General features: G+C 38.1%; 1 protein-coding gene across 6 annotated transcripts in view; it reads right to left on the reverse strand.

Annotated features, from left to right (window-relative positions):
• Nucleotides 1–17,632, reverse strand: part of LOC127428069 (calcium-activated potassium channel subunit beta-2-like) — a 41,230-nt gene extending 23,598 nt beyond the window's left edge. Inside the window, exons 1-2 of one of the 6 annotated variants that reach the window (XM_051676131.1) lie at nt 17,579–17,632; nt 16,979–17,068 (exon numbers count right to left, since the gene is read on the reverse strand). Coding sequence is in view for 4 of the 6 variants with exons in the window: in XM_051676127.1 (XP_051532087.1) it covers nt 6,762–6,850 (89 nt within the window). In the remaining 2 variants the exon portion in view is untranslated. Of the gene's footprint in view, nt 1–6,761; nt 6,922–6,978; nt 7,801–14,831; nt 15,561–16,978; nt 17,069–17,578 lie in introns of those variants that run through there. The other 5 variants (XM_051676128.1, XM_051676133.1, XM_051676129.1 and 2 more) reach the window with 5 other exon arrangements.
• Nucleotides 17,633–22,724: the final 5,092 nt, after the last annotated feature.

Consider the following 22,724-nt stretch of genomic DNA (forward strand, 5'->3'; position numbering starts at 1 on the left):
CAAGTTTATTTTCATACTTAGTAAAACGATATGTGTATCAACATTTATTCATGCCTATACAGTTTGTGCAATACACATTTGTAACGATAAGCTCATATGACAGTTCACATATTGTCAGTATGGGAATCCAGCTCAAGTGTATGTGAAACACAAGTTCCCCTTCTGTCACTCACTCGACGTTGTGTCGATGTAGTGACACTAGGGGTCGCTCTTGGGAGCCCCAAACACCTCTGATCTTTGAGAAAAGGCCAATGAGAACTGGCGAGTGGAATCTGCATGCCACTCCCCCGGACATACAGGTATAAAAGGAGCTGGCTCGACCACCGTCATTGTGTATTTCAGAGGGAACTTAACTCAAGGTGATTGACGGGGAATTTATAATGACTAAATTTAAATGAGCATATCTTATTTGAATCAGTTAGATTTTAAGAACCTAAAAGTTATAGCTAAACTGACTCGAGATCAGTTACAGCCATACATTTGACACTGATTCAGGGGTTGATTATGGGATCAAACCATGAACGTCAAACCATGAAATATTTTGAAACGTTTCAAAACAGAATGATGAGGCGTAGTCTCGTTTGCATAACTCATTTTACATAGCCAGTTTGATACGCACTATAAAGCATGGGTTCAAAGCGGTTTTGAAGATTCATGAAGCAGTGTTTTGAATCCGCCCATAACTGCCAATTAACTTTCAGTATCAGTTTAGTGCATCTTCAAGCCTGCTTGTGGTTAATACAACAGGTGAAGAGAGAGTTTCAAATTAAGACAAAATGAAATCAAAATTATTGAAGGATCTCAAACCAAGTGATTGTTTGGCACTCATTAATAAATGCTTGTCAGTCTGTAGATAGCATAGTGTGATTTGCTCTGTTTGTTAAATTGACAAGTGTTAGAATGGTGATTGGATAGATAATAAAGCAGTCTTAATTAACTTTTTAAGATGTCAGGACCACCACTGGCAAGATCAGGGATTCCAATGTGCAAATTGCATTCAGCACAAAAATATTGGCCATGTTTACTCTGTAACCTGAATTGCATAATTACTTTAGTGAATCCAGCACAAAAACAATGCTCATATAATGTTGTCAGTTGACAATTCATTCTATGTGAATTCCCCCTGGGTATTTTCTGATGCTAAGAAGTATCTCCCTTGAAGCAGATGGTGCAAGTCTAAGTACACTTGTGTGTTACTGGGGTGTGTATCATGAAGCCTTTGGTGTTGGAAGGTCAGTGTGTCTTTCAAGGCTCCAAAACAACTGGAGTCTGACATCACAACAGCAATACATGCTTTACATTTTACAATGTGAAATTTACAACCAGTGCCTGCCACAATTAGCATCAAAAGTATTAGTGGGAAGAAGGAAGGGGGGCAGGAATCTTGCGCTGATGGGGGTATTTGACAAGCAAGTGCTGCTGAACTATCTCTAGGTTGTAAATATTGGTGGAGTGTAGCTGAGGTTGAAAGAACAAACCAGAAATTGTCTTCACTTCGGTTCATTGTTATTGTGAGTCACGGCAGGGCAAACGGGCCATTTGCAGAGCTGCGTGTTGAAAAGATGGTGTCAAGATGATAACATTTATTACCCCAGTAATCACATCCAAGTAACTGCCTTACTCAATTTTGGAACATGGTATTTCAAGTGTGACACCAGCTGGATGCTATTTTTGGATCCTGATTCAAGAAGAGCTGAATTCAGATGAGCACACTAATAAGTGTTATTATTTAAATGTACCCTTTTTTTTAAAGAAAGTCCTCAACAGATATTCAAGTAATTTTACCATCATAAACAGATCACAGTGCTAAAAATTTTCCTCTGGCAAACAGCTTTATCTACTAAATTACAAGCTTGCTGAAGACAAATCAGCATGAACAACCCCAGAGTCATGTATTTATTAGTAAACAACTGAATTCTGAATTATTGATCTTTTTCGGAGCTAATAGCCTAGAACTTAAAGGGGTCGTATACTGAGGAATAAAAAGTACTTGATATTTTTGACATAAACAGGGCTCCAGACTAAAAAAAAATCACTATGGAGCCACTGGCTCCTAAAATGAAACATTTACGAGCCAAATGGTTGTTTTTCATTGTCAAATTACAGAATTGCTAGATTTAGATGGTTGTTCGGAAGCAAGATATAAAGCTGAAGAAAGAAACCTAATGTCTTTTTAAAGTTTTTAAAATCAATATATATATATAATGTTCTTAGCCTTTCCTTACTGTAACAGGGCAGCCCAAACACAGAGGTTACAAGAGTCCAAATTGAGTGAAATTCTAAATGCAGTTTAATGTGCAGCCAAAATCCCAATAATAACTTCAAAAAATAAGATGTGTGCATAATGTGGGACTTTTTCATTATAAACAAGCCCGATGTAGAGGTCTGCATTCCTGCGGAACTCCCTGCAAGACCCATGGGACCCGATTGGATTTCTTTAAGTGGGGCTTTAGAAGAATGGCAGAGCAAAGCAAACACTGTCATCAAATGATGTGAAACTCAGACTAGAAAATGGTCAATTTAGTGTTAAAAAAACAACTTCAGGCAAGTCAAATTAGCTTCATTTTCACACGTTGTCTGATAATAGCAATAACAGAAAAATAAAACGTTCCTTGTGTATACTTGTTTTCTATTTGTATGGCTTTTGCTCTATGTGGAAAACAAATGCGGGGTTGTGGGAATGTGAGCGGTCAGGAAGAAAATCACTGCGGGCAGAGAGTGGGTGAATGTGGAGTACAATTTAGCGGGAGTGTTTGGGTGCGTGACAGAAACTTGTGGGAGCAGGATGGAAAAACCTGTCCCGTGCAGACCTCTATCCAGATGTACACCGGGGACTCTTATTTTAAAATGTCTGTTCTCCCAGGTAAACTCTCAAACAGAAAAGATAAACAAAATGTGTACTATTGTATCAATGTGTTTCTCAATTAGAAAGGAAACAATCAATGATTTTATAATTACCATTGATCAAAAGAAAATAGAGAAAGTTTATGATTTTTTATTTTTCCCCTTTTTTTCTCCCAATTTGGAATGCCCAATTCCCAATGTGCTTTTAAGTCCTTGTGGTCATGTAGTGATTTGCCTCAGTCTGGGTGGTGGAGGACAAATCCCAGTTGCCTCTGTGTCTGAGACTGCCAACTTCACCATGTGCCCCACTGAGAATGAACCACATTATAGTGACCATGAGGAGGTTACCCCATGTGACTCTACCCTCCCTAGCAACTGGGCCAATTTGGTTGCTTAGGAGACCTGGCTGGAGTCACTCAGCATGCCCTGGGATTTGAACTAGCGAACTCCAGGAGTGGTAGCCAGCATATTTTACCACTGAGCTACCCAGGCCCCCTGTTTATGATTTAAAATTTGTAGGTATTATTTTGGACTCCCAGCTAAAGTTTGATCAACATATAAAAAATAAAAAAAAAGTATGTAAAATCATTAGAACTGCTAACTGCTTTCGCATGATTAGACCTTATCTACCTATTAAAGGGATAGTTCACCTAAAAAATTTAAATTCTCTCATTATTTACTCACCCTCATGATATCCCAGGTGAGTACGACTTTCTTTCTTCACCAGAACACATTTGAAGAAAAACAGAAAAATATCTTAGCTCAGTAGGTCCTTAAAATGCAAGTGAATGGACACTAATATTTTGAAGCTCCAAAAATCACAGACAGTCAGCATAAACGTCATCGATACGACTCCAGCAGTTATATTAATGTCTTCTAAAGCAATACGATCACTCCTTGGTGTGAATAAAAGATAAATATTTAAGTACTTTTAACTCTAATGCAACGTGAGGGTAAGCTTCACGAGAGGGTAGAGTCCAAGCAGTCTCTCGTGTGATGTATTTGAATTGCCATGATACCAACGTTATCTTGGTTAAGACATCCAGGATAAGCACACAAATGCACCATTGTGAGTAAAGAAACAGATCAATACATATCTAAACTAAAACCAACCAAGCTACCATACAGCATTCCTCCCTCTCACTTGTAGCAGAGCTGCTTTTCCGGATTTTTTGACATGCGTCAGTACTTGCGTGTTTCAAATTCCAATGCGATTACGTCACACGTGCATACCCAGAGGTGTAGTCAAGACCAGACACTCCAAGATCCAGACCAAGATTAGACCCCTTAAGACCCAGACCAAGACTAGACCCCTCGAGACCCAGATCCAGACCAAGACTAGACCTTTCAAGACCCAGATCCAGACCAAGACCTATCCCCAAGACCAAGACCAAGACCTGTCGGTCGAAGAACCAGGCAGTAAATTTTATTTTGATGTTGCAATGCTGGTAACAAGACATGTGAGAGCCACTGGCACTTGACATCACTGATGTCAAAGCTGTCATTGCTCCTTGAGGTGGTGATTTTGTCAGACCAAGGGCACCGCTTTGGTGGTGCAGGCAGTGTAGCACTTTTTAGTGTCATAGGCTGAGAATGTTAGAAGCTCTTAAGTAATACTTAATCTCTAAGGCGCATTTCCCAAAAGCATCGTTATCCAAGTAGTTCGTAAAAACATTCGTAAAATAACGAGAGCTTTGAAAAAAAGTCCATTAAGTGCAACTTAAATGTATCTTTCTGGCATCTTTCACAGTTTATCAAAGACAATGGGACATTTAATAAATTGTATTAATATATTTTGATCATTGGAAAGCCATTGTAAACTATTTCAAAGGATAAAAAAGTGTTTAAAAAAACAGCATTGAAATCAATAGGGAGTCTCCGCAGTCTGCGCATGATAGGTTTAAATTACTAGACACGTAATACAGTATAACTTATATTAGGCTTCTTTGATAAGCATAATTGTAATGGCAATATAAAGACGATATGTTGTTATTAAACAGTAAGAATACATCAGTAATGTAATGTTTAAAACTTAAATAAATATGCCTAATAAATAATTACAATTTGGTTAGAGGAGATTAGAGTAAGAGTGTGCAATGAGAGATTCCCCCTATCTCTTCCTCCTCCTCTTCTTTCTTCCTCCAATGGATGTTTCAAATCAGCTCTCCTATAGTATTTTTACAAGGCAGTAACAAATTGCATGATGCATAATGGCAGTAAGTTTGTTAAAATTCTTGAATTTCAGAGATGTGTGAAAAAAGTTTCAAAAACTGATATAACCACTTAACTATATACAAAGCAATAACAACATTTTTTCAAACATGCAGAATTTCTAGTCGAGTGGAAATTCACATAAAGTTTCTCAAACATGGTGCAGGTTCCTTCTTACAGTAAAAATGATCAAAGAGTCAGTTGACTGGTAAACTCAATATCTCCACAGATTTATATCTTTGTCATTTCTTGGAATCACTAAAGCTCATACCTTTGAGATTATACTGTCCAGTCGAGAAATACTATTATTTTTTCTACGTTGTTATAATACACACCATTCTCACATCATCTCAATTAACATCCCTAAAATTTTCTCCTGGCACATACCTCATTATGTTACAAGGTACATTGTGCTACATCATGATGGAGATATCTTCATCTTTATCTTGCTAATCAAATAAAGTTCACCAACAACATTACCAAAAGTTTATTATACCACACTCTTCCTACCACCAAAGACAGCAGCTTGGGTAGCCAAGATTTAGGTCAGGTTGCTCAGCATTGAGAGAGTGACTGGCACACTAGGGCTAGAACAGCTATTACTTCTTACCACATCAAGACTATAAAAAGTCCTTAGCCTTTATCTCATGCTGTTTGTCTGTGGTGCTGCATTTTTAAATACCTCAAATCACAAAGATCTCCCCGGAAGGTACAACAACCTTCGCAGTCTGCATCAGCATCAGCCACAACATGAGGGTTCTAATATGGTCAGGTGTGTGCCAGCAAAGTGTTTAACAAACCAGACTGGCCGTGAGAGATTGACATGATACTCTCAGGGAGAGCTAGTGCAGCCCGTCCATTTGTCAATACATTTCGAGTGAAAAAGCAGAGTGCTCTCGACAGCAGCCATCAACTGGTGAATGTAAAGCTTGCTGTTTTCCTCCACCACTACCACTGGTCAGAGATCCAGTCAGCAGACTGTTAATCACACTCACTCAGGCTCATTGACACAGCTGCAGCCGCAGGGTAATGACACATAAACAACAGGGATAAATCACAGAGCAGGGCTTACAATATGAGACAAGCACAGGAAAGAAGTTGTGCTGCTAAATTTAAACATAACCAGAATATAAACCATTCTGTGAACCCTACATCAATATGATAAGCTATTGTGACATACTGTATGTAATATTTTTATGTACTGTATACAAATTAAGTAGATAATTTAAGTTCTATCTATCTATCTATCTATCTATCTATCTATCTATCTATCTATCTATCTATTCACATCACACTGTAAATTAAAGAAAAGGTGTCTTGAAAAGGCTCTCTCCACTGCATATTTCACTGCACTAAAGTTGACTACATGTCAGGACACACACTGATTACAGTAATGCAATCAAAGTTCGCCCACAGTCAATAAATGTATTCCCTCCATTAGTTGCTCTTTGTCTGAACAATCATGTTAAAGTTTAAAATAGAATCATCACACTGATTTTCAATGTCCCATGTTATGGTGGCCATTGTACTATAAAAACATACTGTAATTATCAGAATTCAAAACTTATTCCTCACTGCAAAATGAGTTTGTTGAAACCAAGCTGCCAAAACGACTCATTGTCTACTTTCTCCACTTAGTGATGTCACACTGTGATAGACATTTGCATCTGATCGCCTCCATAACAACACATCAACACCTACTTTACCTTAAATGCTTCCGTAGCCCCGCCCAGTAGTGGCGAGCAGATAAACGGCAAGGAGAAAGTAGGTTAGTCAAGGGCAGAGAGCCAATCATAACAGTGGGCGTTGTCACATCTCTTCATGTTCACAGACTCTTAGTTTGACACTTTCATGGACTTTTATGTGGTAGTTTTTTTCCCCCACACTACATTTCCCAGCAGGCACCGTCATCATTAAATTCACCTGTTTCCCATCAGTGTTCCCAGCTGTTCCTTGTGTTGTTATTCCCATGTCTGTATATATTCCCTCGTGTTTCCTCACTCATTGTCTAGTCTCGTACATAGTGGCATTGAGCTAAGTTGTTCTTTTATTTATCAAGCCTTGTGCTATTTCTGTTTGTAGATTGCCTTCTTCATCATTAAAAACTGCAATTGGGTTCACTAACCCACTCTCTTTGCTGACGGAAGATTAGACCACAACAAAGAATTAACCCATCAGTAAGACTCTTCCGGCTGCGTTAAAAGGACCACTCGCTGGAAGAGTAAGTTGCAGGATTTTGTGAATTGGCCATAGAGGTGAACTTCAATGATGTGGCTCTGAAGAACATGTTCCGGTATGGTTTGAATGAACCAGTGAAGTCCCTTATGCCTTATGGCAAAAGCCCCTGGACCCTGGCCCAATTTATGGATCTGGCATTGTTATTTAGTGGATCAGCCTTCTCTGTGGGAGCAATGGAGGAGGAATACACTCTTGGAGGAGGACTACACTCTTGCAGTACGGTCTTTCGGTCAACGAGCCAATGCCCACGTCTGCCACAGTCAACGAGCTAGTTCTTGAAGCCTCGTCCATCCCAGAGCCAGCTTTCACGCCTGCTCTAGCCCTAGAGGAATTTTCGGGGGGCTACTCTGATTCCAGTGGTCTCCGAGCACCCTTCAACGGAGACCATGTTCTCCCCAGCCTCGATGGTCCTGGAGATCTCCTTCATCGAGACTTCCACGGCTCCATCTTCCTTTATCGAGCCTCCCGAGGCTCTGCCTTCCGAGCCTCCCACGGCTCTGCCTTCCGAGCTTCATGTCACAATCCCTTCATATTCACGGACTCTTAGTTTGACTCCTTTCATGGACTTATGTGGTAGTTTTTCCACCACACGACATTTCCCAGCAGGCACCATCATAACATTCACCAGTTTCCCATCAGTGTCCCCAACTGTTCATTGTGGTGTTATTCCCATGTCTGTATATATTCCTTCGTGTTTCCTCACTCATTGTCTAGTCTCGTCCATAGTGGCATTGAGCTAAGTTGTTCTTTTGTTTATCAAGCCTTGTGCTATTTCTGTTTGTAGATTATCTTCATCATTAAAAACTGCAACTGGTTTCACTAACATCTCTCTCTTTGTTCATGCTGACAGGCGTTTATTGTCAAGTCTTAAAGGAGAAGCGGTTGCACTTTATTTTACAGTACGTGAATTTTCAGTATGCTTACAGTGTACTTACCCAAGAAAGTACTGAGTAATATTAGGTAAATACATGTACTTAAATATGGGTTAGGGTTAGTACCTAGTAACTACTGTAGTTGTTGCAATTATATAGTAAGTAAATGTAGAACAGTACTGTAAAACAAAGCACTACCAGAGAAGCAGCACAAACACCAAGCGTTTCTCACAGAGGGTCAGAATGAGAGTGGAAAATGATTGTTTTACAAATATATGAATATTTTGTTTTATTTTATTTATTTTTTTGTGCAAAAAACTTTACTAATATTATAAGTGAAGCTTATACATATTAAAATACTAAAGGCATGTCATGACCCCTTTAACTGCCCCACACACTTCTTGTTGCACATTTTGTAAATCTTTGTATTATGTGCAGGGATGGGGAGTAATGGAATACATGTAACGGGATTAAGTTTTTAAAATACAAAATATAAGTAACTGTATTCCACTACAGTTACAATTTAAATCGTTGGTAATTAGAATACAGTTACATTCAAAAAGTATTTTGATTACTGAAGAGATTACTTTGCATTTTATTGTCATTAGTTTCATTTAATATTTAGTCCTTTCAGATGGAAACATTTATACATATAAATGATGCGATCCAAAGTGCATTTGAACAGCGGTGAAACACTTTCTTATGTTGTGTTACATTCATATGAGCAGACAGAGAAGTACGTTTGAAGTAAGTCTGGAGCAGAAGAAATAGAAATAAACCTTGTGTAAATTGTCAGCTTTACGCTAAGCTAAAATGCTATTTCTAGCCATTTTACATGCACATGTTACCAGGCACAATCATATTTTTTTATCAAGAAAATTCACGTTGGATCATAATTTATTTTTTTCTAGTAAGACCTTTGATATTAGGGCAAAAATCGTATTTTTGATAATTTTTGTATTGTTTTCCTAAAAAAAATATCTAAAAATCCTTAAAGCAACATCAATTTGATTTATCTTGTTTTAGAAACAACACTGCATAAGATATTTAGGTTTTTCAGAGAATGTATTTTGAACATGTGCATTTTGTCTTACTGTACTGGCAGAGTTTTTATAGTCAAAACAAGTGAAACAATCCACCAGTGCTGAAGAAGTAATCCAAAGTATTTAGAATACGTTACTGACCTTGAGTAATCTAACAGAATACGTTACAAATTACATTTTACAGCATGTATTCTATAATCTGTAGTGGAATACATTTCAAAAGTAACCCTCCCAACCCTGATTATGTGTATACTTTGTATTATGTGAATACTCTACAAGTTTGTATATTGATTATTCTCTACATTGTGTAAATTAAAGGAATATTCCAGGTTTAATACAAGTTAAACTCAATCAACAGCATTTGCAGCATAAAGTTGATTACCATAAAAACTAATTTGGTTTGTCCTTCCTTTTCTGCAAAAATCTGGGTTACAGTGAATCACTTACAATGGAAGTGAATGGGGCCAATCTGTAAATGTTAAAATACTCGTTGTTTGAAAAGCATTGCCACAAGATGTATAATAAATAAATAAATAAATAAATAAATAAATAAAATATATAAAATGTTTTAACATGATTTTTCTGTGTAAAGTTATATCCAATTTCACAACGTTATTGCCATGATGATGTAATGCCATAAACCCTAAAATGACTGTAAAAACGATGATTTAAACAACTTTATAACTCAAATACAAACTTTTTTATTAAGGGGCAATATTTGCCCTAAGGAATTGATTTTCAGGGGCATTTTTCTCTTAATAAGGGCATATTTTTTGTAACCATAAAAAACACACTGTGTGTCATACTTTCATGTAAAATATATATATTTTTTAAAAATAAATAATTAAAATGCATTTTCATTCTGAGTAATTAAGTTATTACCTATCAAATTAAATCAGCATCAGATCATAGTTTGTATGATGATATATTGAACTAGGCCTAGAATAAAATATATTAGATGATGCAAACAAAACAGAAGAATTCATTATGAGGGCATTATTTTTATTTATTATTATTTGTTTTTTTTACCCCACATTTTTAATTTTATTAGATTTTTTTCAATTTCTGTGACATTTCTGCCCCTAGCCCCTGTTAATTTCTGATCTTGGCAGACCAGGCATCCCCAGCAAGAGAGACGCCAAAGTGTAAAAAAAAAACTTCTGAAAAATTTGCCATGACTTCAAAGTCAAACATACAAGAGGTCATTTAACAGATCTAAATCATGGTTACAGCTAGGCAGCAACAACATATGAACAACACACTCATTAAATACACATCATAACATCCATAACAACCACCCAGCCACTGAGTTTCACAGAAGCCAACCAGACTGTATCACGTTATGTAATGATCCTGTTTATTTTTGCTGTCACCCTTCATTCACAGCCATTCTGACCCCAGTTAAGGTCACCTAAGCAAACAATGTTACTTCATCCTAAGGGGTGATGGTAACCCCGTAACCATCTGGATGTTCTTCTTGTGGTTGGATAAATAACGGCAGGCAAGAAGTGCCAGACAGCTCGGCGTGAATGCTCATGTGATTTCCGCAGGTTGTAGAGTGTTTCTCTTTGAGCCTGAACACCCGACCCCCACACTCCAATATACCCTTAGATCATGTAACCTAAGATGAATAAATAAGTCTCTGCACTTGCTGCCTCAAAAGAACTCAGAGGATTTCTTAGAAGTCATGTTATGCCAGGTGTCACATAGAGCTTTCTGGTGCTGTCAGAATCTGGAAACTTCCATAACTCTCACTTTATACATGCTTCTCCCGATATATCTCCAAATATTGATGCGTCAACCCCTGCACTTGTGGACCTTCACTGACAAGTCCTGGGCGGGTCAGGTGAACATTTCTGACTGAGTACACACTTAGCTTTTTATGTTTCACCATTTTGACCCAAGGACAAAATAATTATAGCATTTTATTGATCAATGGGTCTCTGTTTGAACGAGCTCACAAATGCACTGGGGTACAGAAAATTACAGGTCTCTAAACTCAATAACAGTTCCAGCTATAACACAAATCAGTTGAGCTTTGTGTTGTCAAAGGTCCTATGTTGCCTGTTCAAGGTCATTTGTCAATTAAAAGTGTCACTAGAGCTAAAGGAATATTTCGGGTTCAGTACAAGTTAAGCTCGAATTATAGCAATTGTGGCATAATGTTGATTACCAAAAAGTAACACTCGTCCCTCTGTTTCTTTTCTTTTTCTTTTTTAAAAAGGAAAAAAGGTTACAGTGAGGCATTTACAATGAAAGTGAATGGGGCCAATTTTTGGAGGGTTTAAGGGCAGACATGTGAAGCTTATAATTTAATAAAAGCATTTACATTAATTCTTCTGTTAAAACGTGTATTATTTGAGCTCTAAATTTTTTTTAAATTGTATTTTTCATGGCAGTTTTAGGGTTTTAGGGTTCACAGCATTAGTTCATCATGACAATGAAGTTGTAAAATTGGTTATAATATCATTTTGTTTAACATATTTCATCACAATAAAATCCTGTTAACATGCATATTGTTTATGTCTTGTGGCTATACTGTTGAAACAGTGATTATTTTAACATTTACATATTGGCCCCATTCACATCCATTGTAAGTGCCTCACTGTAAGCCAGATTTTTGCTTTTTTCTAAGTAAAGGACAGACACGTCTAAGTTAATTTTTGTGGTAATCAACATTATGCCACAAATGTTGCCGATAGAGCTTAACATATTAATCTGGAATATTCCTTTAAATGGCATATTAGTCCTTTTAAGTCATTAGTCAGCATATTAGTTCCATACCTACTGTATAGACCTACCTGTATACATATTTTTTTGATTTGGCTATTCATTCTGTCATCAAGCTTTGCTTGAAAAGATAATAAATTATCAACTAAATTTAAATAAAGTACCGTAAGAAGCAAAAATACAGGGAAAAGATGCATTTGAATTCAATTAAAAAGAATGACATAATATGGTATTTAAGTACAGTGATAATATCTTCGCTAAGTGGTGACAGAAATCTTGAGTTCAATTCTCTGAGATACATACTCCTTATGTTTTTTAATAGACCAAGTAAACGTGCCACTGTGTGTTAGTGGATAGGCTATATATTAAGAGCCCTAATGCATTTTATTCTGTGAATTGATTAACTTTAATTGTACAGCATTAACATGACTTAATTTAAGGCTGTAATAGATTATTGCCAAATAATTTTGTAGTTTGTCTATTAATGAAAACCCACAACTAATAGAGTAAAAGTGAATTTATTGTACTTTCTTCACCATTTTCTGTACCACTTTCTTTTACATTTTAAGTCTAGTGACACCCTTGGCTATCCCTATACAAAGCAACTGGTCTGCTCAGTCAAACACAATGTGACTTTTATTATGAGGACTATAAGGTCACAATATTGTGGGTTTGCACCATTTGAAGATGCAACACACTGTATTGTGGTCATAAAATACGAGATCCTGTTCTAAAGACATATGTATCCTTCAAGGTCGTAGTTTTGGTTTTAACATTGGTAGGGACATTTTAATAATAAACAAACTATACAGATGCATCATATTTTCACCTGCAGTGCAGTTGCCAGTGAAAGCTGATCAGTTGATTTTGTGTAGAGTTTATTTAAGTGGGAATTTGACATGAAATACTTGACATTTCATGCGGTGTGATATGCTATACTCCATCTACAACATTTAAACAGCACTTTTCTAATTCTTTTATAATTATTATACATACATGGACTATTTGTACTAAGAAATCATTTGTCACACGCAGGACCATTTAAGATGAACTGAAGGCTAAAAGGTGATAAAAAATTAAAAAGGTTATTGAAATGGTTACCAGTCACAGGACCTAAGGTACATATAAGATTTATATTACATTTAAGATATATATTCATATAAATTAAAATATAAAAACTTGATGTTGGTTTTAAAAAAAAAAAAGAGAAAAAAAAGAAAGAAAAAAAAAAACACTGAATAAAAATGACCAGAGTCCAATGATTTTATTAAAACATCCAGGTTTTAGTACAGTAATAGTGTCTGATGTATGTTTAAAAGCAAATTGATTTCATTAAATTATTTTAAATGTAAAAGTCAACATCTTGAGGCTCTAACATTAACTCTAATCTCGAAACTATAATAAAAATTAATTCCATGAGTTCAGTTTAGAGCCAGAGACTCACAGTTTTTGTTGTTTTGTCCACCTTCTGCATATGACTAAGTATCAGTGAACAATTAATATTTTACCTGTGTAAGATAAACGTAAAGTTCAGCAATAAACCATTTTTAAACTTTAAAGTGAGTCACTATCAACTGCCATTGTATTGAAAAGACAGACTGGATATTCATTAACAAAATCCTACTTTTCTTCTGCATAAGAAAGAAAGTCATAATGGTTTGGAACGACATTGGAAGATGACTAAATTAAGACATAATTTTCTTTTTAAGGTGAACTATTCCTTTAAATTTATCCACAGCCAGTTAGAAAGCATGATGAGCACTTCCAGAAAGCCCCTCGGCAAGCGTCTCCCCTGGGTGCTAAGTGCTAATGGGAGGTGGCTTTGCTGCCTACTGGCTCGGGATCAGGTCGGGTAACTGAAAACAAAGGCACCAGAGGCACTGCAGGCTTCTATTCCAAACACTGAAGGTCAGCCAATGGACTTTCACCAAATATAGGTCAAAAGGCCAAGGCAGGAATTCAAAAACCCTTCTGCTACACCTGGATGACGAGTGGTCCCCTATAGACACAAATACACTAACACAACATCAAAGAATCATCTGTTTTATATGATAAACTTGTTAAATCAAGATAAAAGACAAACCACAAGTCACACAAACCCAGATTGCTCGAAGGGTATGTTGTAATAGCGGTGCAATCGCAACTGATTTCAAAGACTCAACAAAGTTTAATAAACAAACAAGACGAGACTTAAAAAAACTACACACTCTCATGGCGAAATCGCAAGGATTTCATACGACTTTTCTAAATTTGGCTAATTCGTATGATATCGTACGACTGCACTCGTATGAATTCGTATGACTTTCCATCTAATACGCGACAATTACTTGCTTCTGTCACACACAACAGCTTCCTATTATGTTTACAAACTCTAATGATCGGCTAGGTTTAGATAAGGGGTTTGGGTAAGGGCATAATATTAATAAGCATGTCCTTAACGCCTCGTGCTCGAAACTCGCACTTGCTTCCGCATTAGACATCTGGGCATTTGCACGTGATGAAATCGTACAAATTCATACGAAATAGCCAACTTGTAAAATATGTATGAATTTTCATGAGACTGAGTTGAAATGAAGGATAACGTCCCAGTGTCTTGAGGCTAGAACTTCAATTTCGGAGGATGTTTACTCTAGTGCTTTTTTCCCTTCTCTTTATCATTTCTGTGTAACCAGTACACACACTTACTACACCTAAACACACACACACACACACACACACACACACACACACACACACGCACACACGCACGCACGCACGCATGCACACACATAAACGTATGTGAACAAGTCTCACAATAAATCCCAGATAACACACTGGCTATCCATGTGTGAATCTAATCGAACTCTAGTTGTCTAGCTAAAAGTGGCAGATTTTTTGCATAAATCGTGCCTACCTTTGGGTGTCTTTGTTCCTTCTCGATTACCTGGCTGATAACCCCATTCCCAGAGGGCGATTGTGACTGTCAGTGGCAGTTTTAACTCTTCTGCAGGTGTTCTATTGGATAAGCCTGTTTGTGAGGAGCACTATTATTCAGAGAGACGTGCTAACTCTTGAGTGTGAGCCTGTGTGCTCAAAATGTTTCAGATAGCTGCTGGTGCAACTAGAGTGACAGGCACAATAGATTCACTTGCTCTCTCATGCTTAAAATTAGTCGACTAGTGTACACACACATACACATGCACACACACTCCTGGTAGTGATGACCAAGCAACAGATAGTTCTAGTGAGCAATTCTATAAAGTAGATGAAAACATCCCTTACAAAAAAGTACTGTGGTGATACCATGGTACAGTGGTATCAGATGGAAATAATATGGTTCACAACCGGTCAAAAATGTGGACACTTATTTCATGTTTCTTGTGATCTTATAAACCTTTTGAAGGCGTCTGATAAAATGTTAACAATTAGTTTTGAAGAGTAAATATAAATTGTGCTTATTTCTTTACAAAACTAAGATTGTTTTCTCTCCTTTGGACAGGATAATGAGGGAAAAGCAGCCAAGTGCCCAGGATACAAGAGAACTCCTTCAGTAATGTTTAAAAAGCATCTCAGGTGGCACTTCATGAAGTTGCGAGAATGTTCAGAATGTGCATAACTGAAATCAAAGGGTGGCTACTCTGAAGAAACTAAAAATAAGATAGTTTTGAATTAATATTAACATTTGCACATTATTTTGTCCATTTGTGTTATTAAGGTTTTGATGACTTCATAAAGTATAAAACACTGAACTATTATGATAAAATGTGAAATAATAATAATAATAAAGAAATAGTAGGGGTATCCAAATCTTTAACTAGAATTTGCCTATACAGTATATACCATGGTACTGTAACTGCATAAATGCCACATTGCATATACCATGTTATTTACACTTCAAAGAGTACCATGGAATTGCCATGGTACCAACATTGAAAGCAGGAAGTATCGCTCTCACATAATCAATGGTAAGGGTGATTCGGAGGTTGCATTTTTCCTCTAAGATTACATTTGACTCCACTGACAGTTAGGTTTTGGATTGGGGTTTGAGTTTAGCGTATGGCTTATAAAATATGGAATTAAATATAAATAAACATATACTGTAGAAATATAGACTTATAGCTTAATTTACAACTAAAAATTGCTTTACAACCTGATTTACATTTTACCCAGAAACTGGAGCTCACACATGCCCAAACGCAACACTTCCAGCTTCGGCCACTGGGGACCGATTTTAGCTGTAGAACTTTCAACCTACTGTTGCCGAGTTCACAGTTAGATCAGTCTTACCCCAAAATTTTTTATGAATATTAATACCATGGTATTTTTTTGGTACCTTGTTAGTGGGTATGTCTGTTTTTCAAATCTTCCTCCCAATTTAGTGTTTACGATTATTAAACATATATCGAAAGCTTTTATCTTTGTGTGAAAAAAAATAACCATACCTTGTTTTGTTTTTATTTTCTTGTACAAAGAAAGAAAGAAGGAAAAAAAAACAGTTGTGTGAGTTATTATTTTAAAATATTTAATCCCTTGGAAGGAAAATGTACTTTAAATAGTTAAAATGGAGGGTAAGACACTAAGAGGTTTTAATGGGGGTATGTGACATCAGACAACACAGAAGCCAGCGACAGAAAGATAAGGAGTGATAAAAAGAGATTTATTTTCATTTTATATATGTTTAGTAATACTATTCTATTATCTACTGTACATTCTTTAAAATAAAAATGTTCTCCTGTGCAGGTTTAAACCCTTTTAAATTCTTATTGGAACCATTAATTTTAAGAGTGTAGCGTTAATGCTGATGTTTTCTGCAATATATTTTTTGTTAAAACATTATGTCTTGATTGTTATAATGCGCTAGTTCTCTTTTAGGCAGAATTAGGAATTTTCTAAGGAGAACTTGCCATTGCCAACCTGCAAAGAGGCAAAGCCTCTGCATTTGAATTACTCTGCCATCTAGTGCTGAAGGCTGCAAGTTGCATAACAAGTTCCTCAGTGATGTCAGAAGCCACTTTAAAGGAACAGTTCACACAAAAATGAAAATTGTCATCAGTCACTCACCCTGATGTTGTTCCAAACCGTATGCAATTCTCTCTTCCTTGGAACACAAAAGAAGAATGACAACCTGTTTGGTAGAATGGTTACCTTTCACTGTATGGAAAAAAAAATATGCAATTGAAGTGAATGGTGACTGTGACTAACATACTGACTATTGTATCACCTTTTGTGTTCCACGGAAGACATAAAGGCATACTGGTTTGAAATAACATCAGGGTGAGTTAATGATGCAGGAATTTTCATATTTGGATGAACTATTCCTTTAAAATGTTTATGAATCCTAAAACATTCTACAACACGTTTATGAGTTCTAAAAAAGCTTCTATGTTACAAGATTCTAAGCTTTAAAACCCAATCACCCAAGTTAATGTAAACAGTGATCAACAAAATACAATATCCTCTTTGTGGACTGAGAAATAAACTCTTTACTCCATCACCAGATGGAAAGTAAATAAATAAATACATATATAAATAAATAAATGATTACCTATCAGTCCAGGTTAATGATTAAAAATTAATGCTTAAAAATCAGAAGTTTGGGGAGACAAAGAAAGAAAGTGAGAAAGGGAAAAAAAGACAAAAAAAGAGGAAAAAACATCTTACCCCTGTTCTCTAACAGGTCCTTTCATGTATCTCTCTTGCAGTACTGTGTTGTTCTCTGACAGAGCACTTTGTGTTGGTCCCAGGAGGAAAGAATTGAAGGAAGTATGTAGCACTTCCGTCAGTTCTGACACAGTAAGAGGGAGCCAGACTTCAATTGTGAACAAAAGTCTACACAACAACAAAAATACATGTCTGCAGAGACTTCAGAAAATCCTTAAATTTGGCCTTGAAGTTTGGAGAGGTGTGTTTGTTATTCTATTTCCAAGTACAGTCACATGTATTAAAGATAGAAATAAAGAAAGACAATGAATGAAAGAAAGGCTTAATGAATGAAAGAAAGAAAGAAAGAAAGAAAGAAAGAAAGAAAGAATGAATGAATGAATGAATGACCCATCAGGACTTTTATTGATGAAATTCATTTCTGTAATACAGTTGGCAAGGAAGACTGCTCTTGTTCTCAAACCTCATTCATTAACACTCATTCAAATTACCACGGTGACAAACACACAGATGAACCAATGAAAGTAAAAAAAATAAAAATAAAAAAACAATTACGTTGTCATGTGCACCCCAAATTTCAATGGATGAAGGGGGACATTTTCAGAGAATTAACACTAAGATTTCAGTCTGTTTCTCACACAGCACTCTTGAAGACAAAATTCAGCTCACGGGTGATATGGACAACTTTTATGGTGGTTATATCAGACTTGAAAGTGAGTAAAATAATAATAATTATTATTGGGTAAGCTATTCTTCCAACATTGCTCCTGCAAAGCAGTATCACATTTTAATTGATTTCATTTATATATATATATATATATATATATATATATATATATATATATATATATATATATATATATATATATATATATTTAAAAAGTGTATAATTTAAATGATTTATTTTATAGTTTTATTTTCAAAAGCTTTGCTTTTGAACAAAGTATACAGAAAGTATACAGAGAGTATACAGAAAATAGCAGAACATTGTGGCTTAGTGACAAAAAATTTAATTATTATTCTAATTAAGAGTGACATGAAAATGAAAGGAAATGCAGAAAACATTTTGAAGCAGTTTTGTCAATTAAAAACTTTAAATCATCAGATAATAGAATAAAAACATTATTACTTCACCTTTAAAGTTTAAAGAACTTTGTTTAGATGTTCAAAACAGCTCAGTGCAAATAGAATATGTACTAATCTATAACCTGTTCTTTTCACAGTCTCTCAGAACCCTAAAGAACTACTATTAACTTGCCTTTACCTTTCCCTGCCACAGGATGTACACACACATGCACTAGGTGGCTCTGTTCCCACAGAAACATGACGAAGTTCATGTTTACATCCTCTCTCTGTCTTTCTGTCTTTTGAGCTATATTGCCTTGGCATTGGCCTTTAAAAAAAAAATATGAAAAAAAAAAGGTTACACATTTAAGGTTAATACAGAGTGTGTTCTTGCATTGCAAGGGAGCAAAGCTCTTGAAAAATGGTCAGAAACACACCATAGTTTTACCTTCATGAAAGATAATAGCAAAATAATCAACATTCAAATAGAAACTTTTTGTATGCTAACACTATGCTAATTTAATCAGATTTAATTTTCCCCTTAAATCATCTGTAACCTTCTATTTTTCAGTCTGTGTTGGGTTTTGAGAAAGCCTTCAAGCAGTACAGTGGAGCTGGTAACATGTTCTATATGTGGGACAGCCAGTGTGTTTCTCAGAGGGAGTATGTCTCATTCTATTAGGCTGACTCAGTAAGACTCAATGATCTGCACTGATACATCAGGATGGGGTAGCCCTGCTAACTTGCTGCTTATATTACACATTCATTTAGAATAAATTACATTGTAGCGGCTGTGTGGTGTACCCAAGAGGGCTAGCGATAAATCTCAAGGGTGTGTTGTTTATATGGTGTAATCTATGGAATGACGAAATTGTACCCACTACAAATAATGGTGCTCCATGGGGGTCTTTACTCGACAAAATTAATCAATCGCTCTAGACTGAAACAGTGTGTGTGTATCATAGTTAGGATCAATCCATTTAGTCCTGTCTTTACTCATACTGCCTGCAGTCTTCCAGCTCAGAGCATAATGTCGCTATCTACAAATCCCACATGACTTGCAACCACACAGAGAGGCTTAAAATAGCCTGCTGATTTGACACTGCTATTGCACATGCAAAGGCATTATGGCACAATCTGAGCTCAGTCCATATGAGCAGATATGGATATGATCACAGTTATCCTGTTTCACCTGAGTGATTCCACTCATGTCAGGATTGTAGCAGGAAAAAGCCCCACAACCATGTGCCTGATCATGTTAGCTTTAGATAATAAAGCTGGTCTCACACCACACGCCCCTTTTAGGTGGCTTTATTACTGGGCATGTTTGCTGTGGTCTGAATTTCAAAAGCAATTGTTCTCTGCGCCCCCTGCAAAGTTGGTCTGGTTTCAGACTCTTTCAGATTCTGTTGAACCCTAGTGCTTTTTCATCATCAATTTGCATCATCACAAACGTGAACATGATGGAGAACAAAACATGGGTCGCTATATTTGTGTTTTTTTATTGTTTTTCTTTTTTAATTTGGTGTCATTATGCACAACAGTGTTAACGACACTCACGCCTCTGTGCGTCACATGCCATAGTTCAGCAGATATGCATATTGTAACGTAGCACACAGACACAGATGGCTGGTTAACACAGATGCGGGAACTTTATTGAACACACAGATCAGAGAGAAGTCCGTTTAGTAAGGAGGCAAGGTTGACAAAGAGTGAGCACAGGAAGTCTCTGGGAGACAAGGGAGCATTATAAGGACTTGGTTGAAGGTTAGCAGAGAGGAGTTCTGCTTCCGAGTTCAGCTTCACGTTTAGAACAGGGAGAGCTAGTGAGTCTAGATTTCCTTGCAGAGACATGACAATGACGAAGTGGCGGAGTGAATATTTATAGTGGAGAGTGATGAGCCATGGATTGGGAACAGATGCGGGCAATTAATAATCAGGGGAGAGAGAGCGGAGTGTGGAATGAGAATGGGAGTCCGGTGTGGATGTGACATTACCTCCCCCCCCCCCCACCCTCCACGGGCTGCTCCAGAGGCCCGGAACTCCCGAAGTCGAGGCCTTCCCCAACTACGCATAGCAGGATATTGTGGATGGTCCGCGTGGAAGCTGGTTAATAGGGCCGGATCCAGGATGTCGTCCTGAGTCACCCACAATCTTTCTTCTGGGCCATACCCCTCCCAGTCAACGAGGTACTCGAGATGTCCAGGATCTAGGGGAAGAGGAAGACTGAGATGAGTGATATGGTTTCAGGTGGGATACGTGAAAGGTAGGTGAGATACGGTAGTGTGAAGGGAGTAGAAGTCAGTATGTGACTGGGTTTATCTGATGTGAAATAGTGAAGGGACCTATGAAACGGGGACTTAGCTTTTTGCAGGGTAGTCAGAGTTTGATGTCCTGAGTAGATAGCCAGACCTTCTGTCCTGGTTGGTAGAGTGGAGGAGTAGAGTGTCGAGCATCCACCTGATCTTTATGGCGTCGGACCGCTTTCTGGAGGTGTACGTGTGCGGCATCCAAGACCCTCTCGCTCTCTGTGAACCAGTGGTTGACGGAAGGTACGTCAGAAGGTTCCCCTGACCAAAGGAACAGGGGAGGATGGAAACTGACCACACATTGGAAGTGTGTTAGGCCGGTGGTAGGTTGGCACAGGGAGTTTTGGGTGTACTTGGCCCAGGGGAGGTACCAGTTCCAACTGTGCTGGTTGTGGTGGCAGTAGTTTCGGAGGAATCGTCCTATCTCCTGGATCTTGCGCTCAGTCTGTCCATTGGTCTGGGGGTGATAACTGGAGGAGAGGCTCACTGACACACCTAGGAGGGAGAAGAAGGCCTTCCATACCTTCGAGGTGAATTGGGGACCGCAATCTGAAACGATGTCCTCTGGCAGACAGAAGTTCCAGAAGATGTGGTGGAACAGGGCTTCCGTGGTCTCCAGAGCCATGGGAAGGGCCTTCATAGGAACTAGACGACATGCCTTGGAGAACCAATCTACGGCGACTAGTACACAGGTGAAGCCATCGGAGGAAGGGAGATCGGTGATAAAATCCACTCCTAGGTGTGATCAGGGTCGATGTGGAATGGGTAGTGGAACCAGTTTGCCTGAAGGAAGGGCAGGATTGGATGAACCATAGAACCTCACGGGACATACAGGGCCACCAATAACGATCCTTGAGGAGCAAGAGGGTCTGGTGAATACCTCCCTTGAAAGCCCTGTTCCCAAGGAGGAGTGGACTGGTTCCATGAGTTGTTGATGGAGTGGAGTGGGAACATAAGTGCGCCTCTCTGGGCACCCTGGTGGAGCAGGTTCAGCGATGGTAGCTTCCACGATTTGGTCATCCAGGGCCCAGTGGATAGGACTGATGATCAGGGAAGATGGCAAAATGGTTTCAGGAGTAGTAGAAATGGGATCCGGTGTGTGTAGTCGGGAGAGAGCGTCTGCCTTGGTGTTTTTGGACCCTGGATGATAAGTGATGTGGAAGTTGAACCTGGTGAAGAATAATGCCCACCGGGCCTGGTGGCATTTCAACCGACGAGCGTCCCTTAGGTACTCCAGGTTCCGATGGTTTGCATTGGGGCACGTAGTCAGATGGAGGTGGAGCCATTTGCAGAGTGTCCGTGAGATGAATTTGGCCGCAGCACTGGAGTCGAGGACGGCGGAGACTGTGAAGGAATAAGCTGCAGATGAGATGGTCACTGTGGTGCTCAAGGGCAAATAGATGGCAGGTGTGGTGGTGGCTGAACTCACCATGAGTCTTGGAGGACGGATTGGGCATTGGGCAATGTGATGGTCAGCCGTGCCGCAGTAGAGACAGAGATGGGAGTAGATGTGGCGTTGTCATTCAGAAGGGCTAAGGTGAGAGGAGTCTACTTGCATGGGCTCCTCTGATGGCCCAGGGTGATGGCTGGAAGTGGAGACTGGGTCTCGCTGGTACACTCAACCAAACAGGACTTCATCTGATTGGCATCACGTATGGAGAGCTGGATAAAGCGTTCCAGTCCCAAACTGTCATCATAAGCAGAGAGCTGAAGCCGGAGAGCTGGTTCCAGTGCCTGACGATAGATGGTAAGGAGAGCTGGTTCGTTCCATC

Source organism: Myxocyprinus asiaticus, chromosome 37 (assembly GCF_019703515.2).
Source record: "Myxocyprinus asiaticus isolate MX2 ecotype Aquarium Trade chromosome 37, UBuf_Myxa_2, whole genome shotgun sequence".
NCBI classification, from domain to species: domain Eukaryota; kingdom Metazoa; phylum Chordata; class Actinopteri; order Cypriniformes; family Catostomidae; genus Myxocyprinus; species Myxocyprinus asiaticus.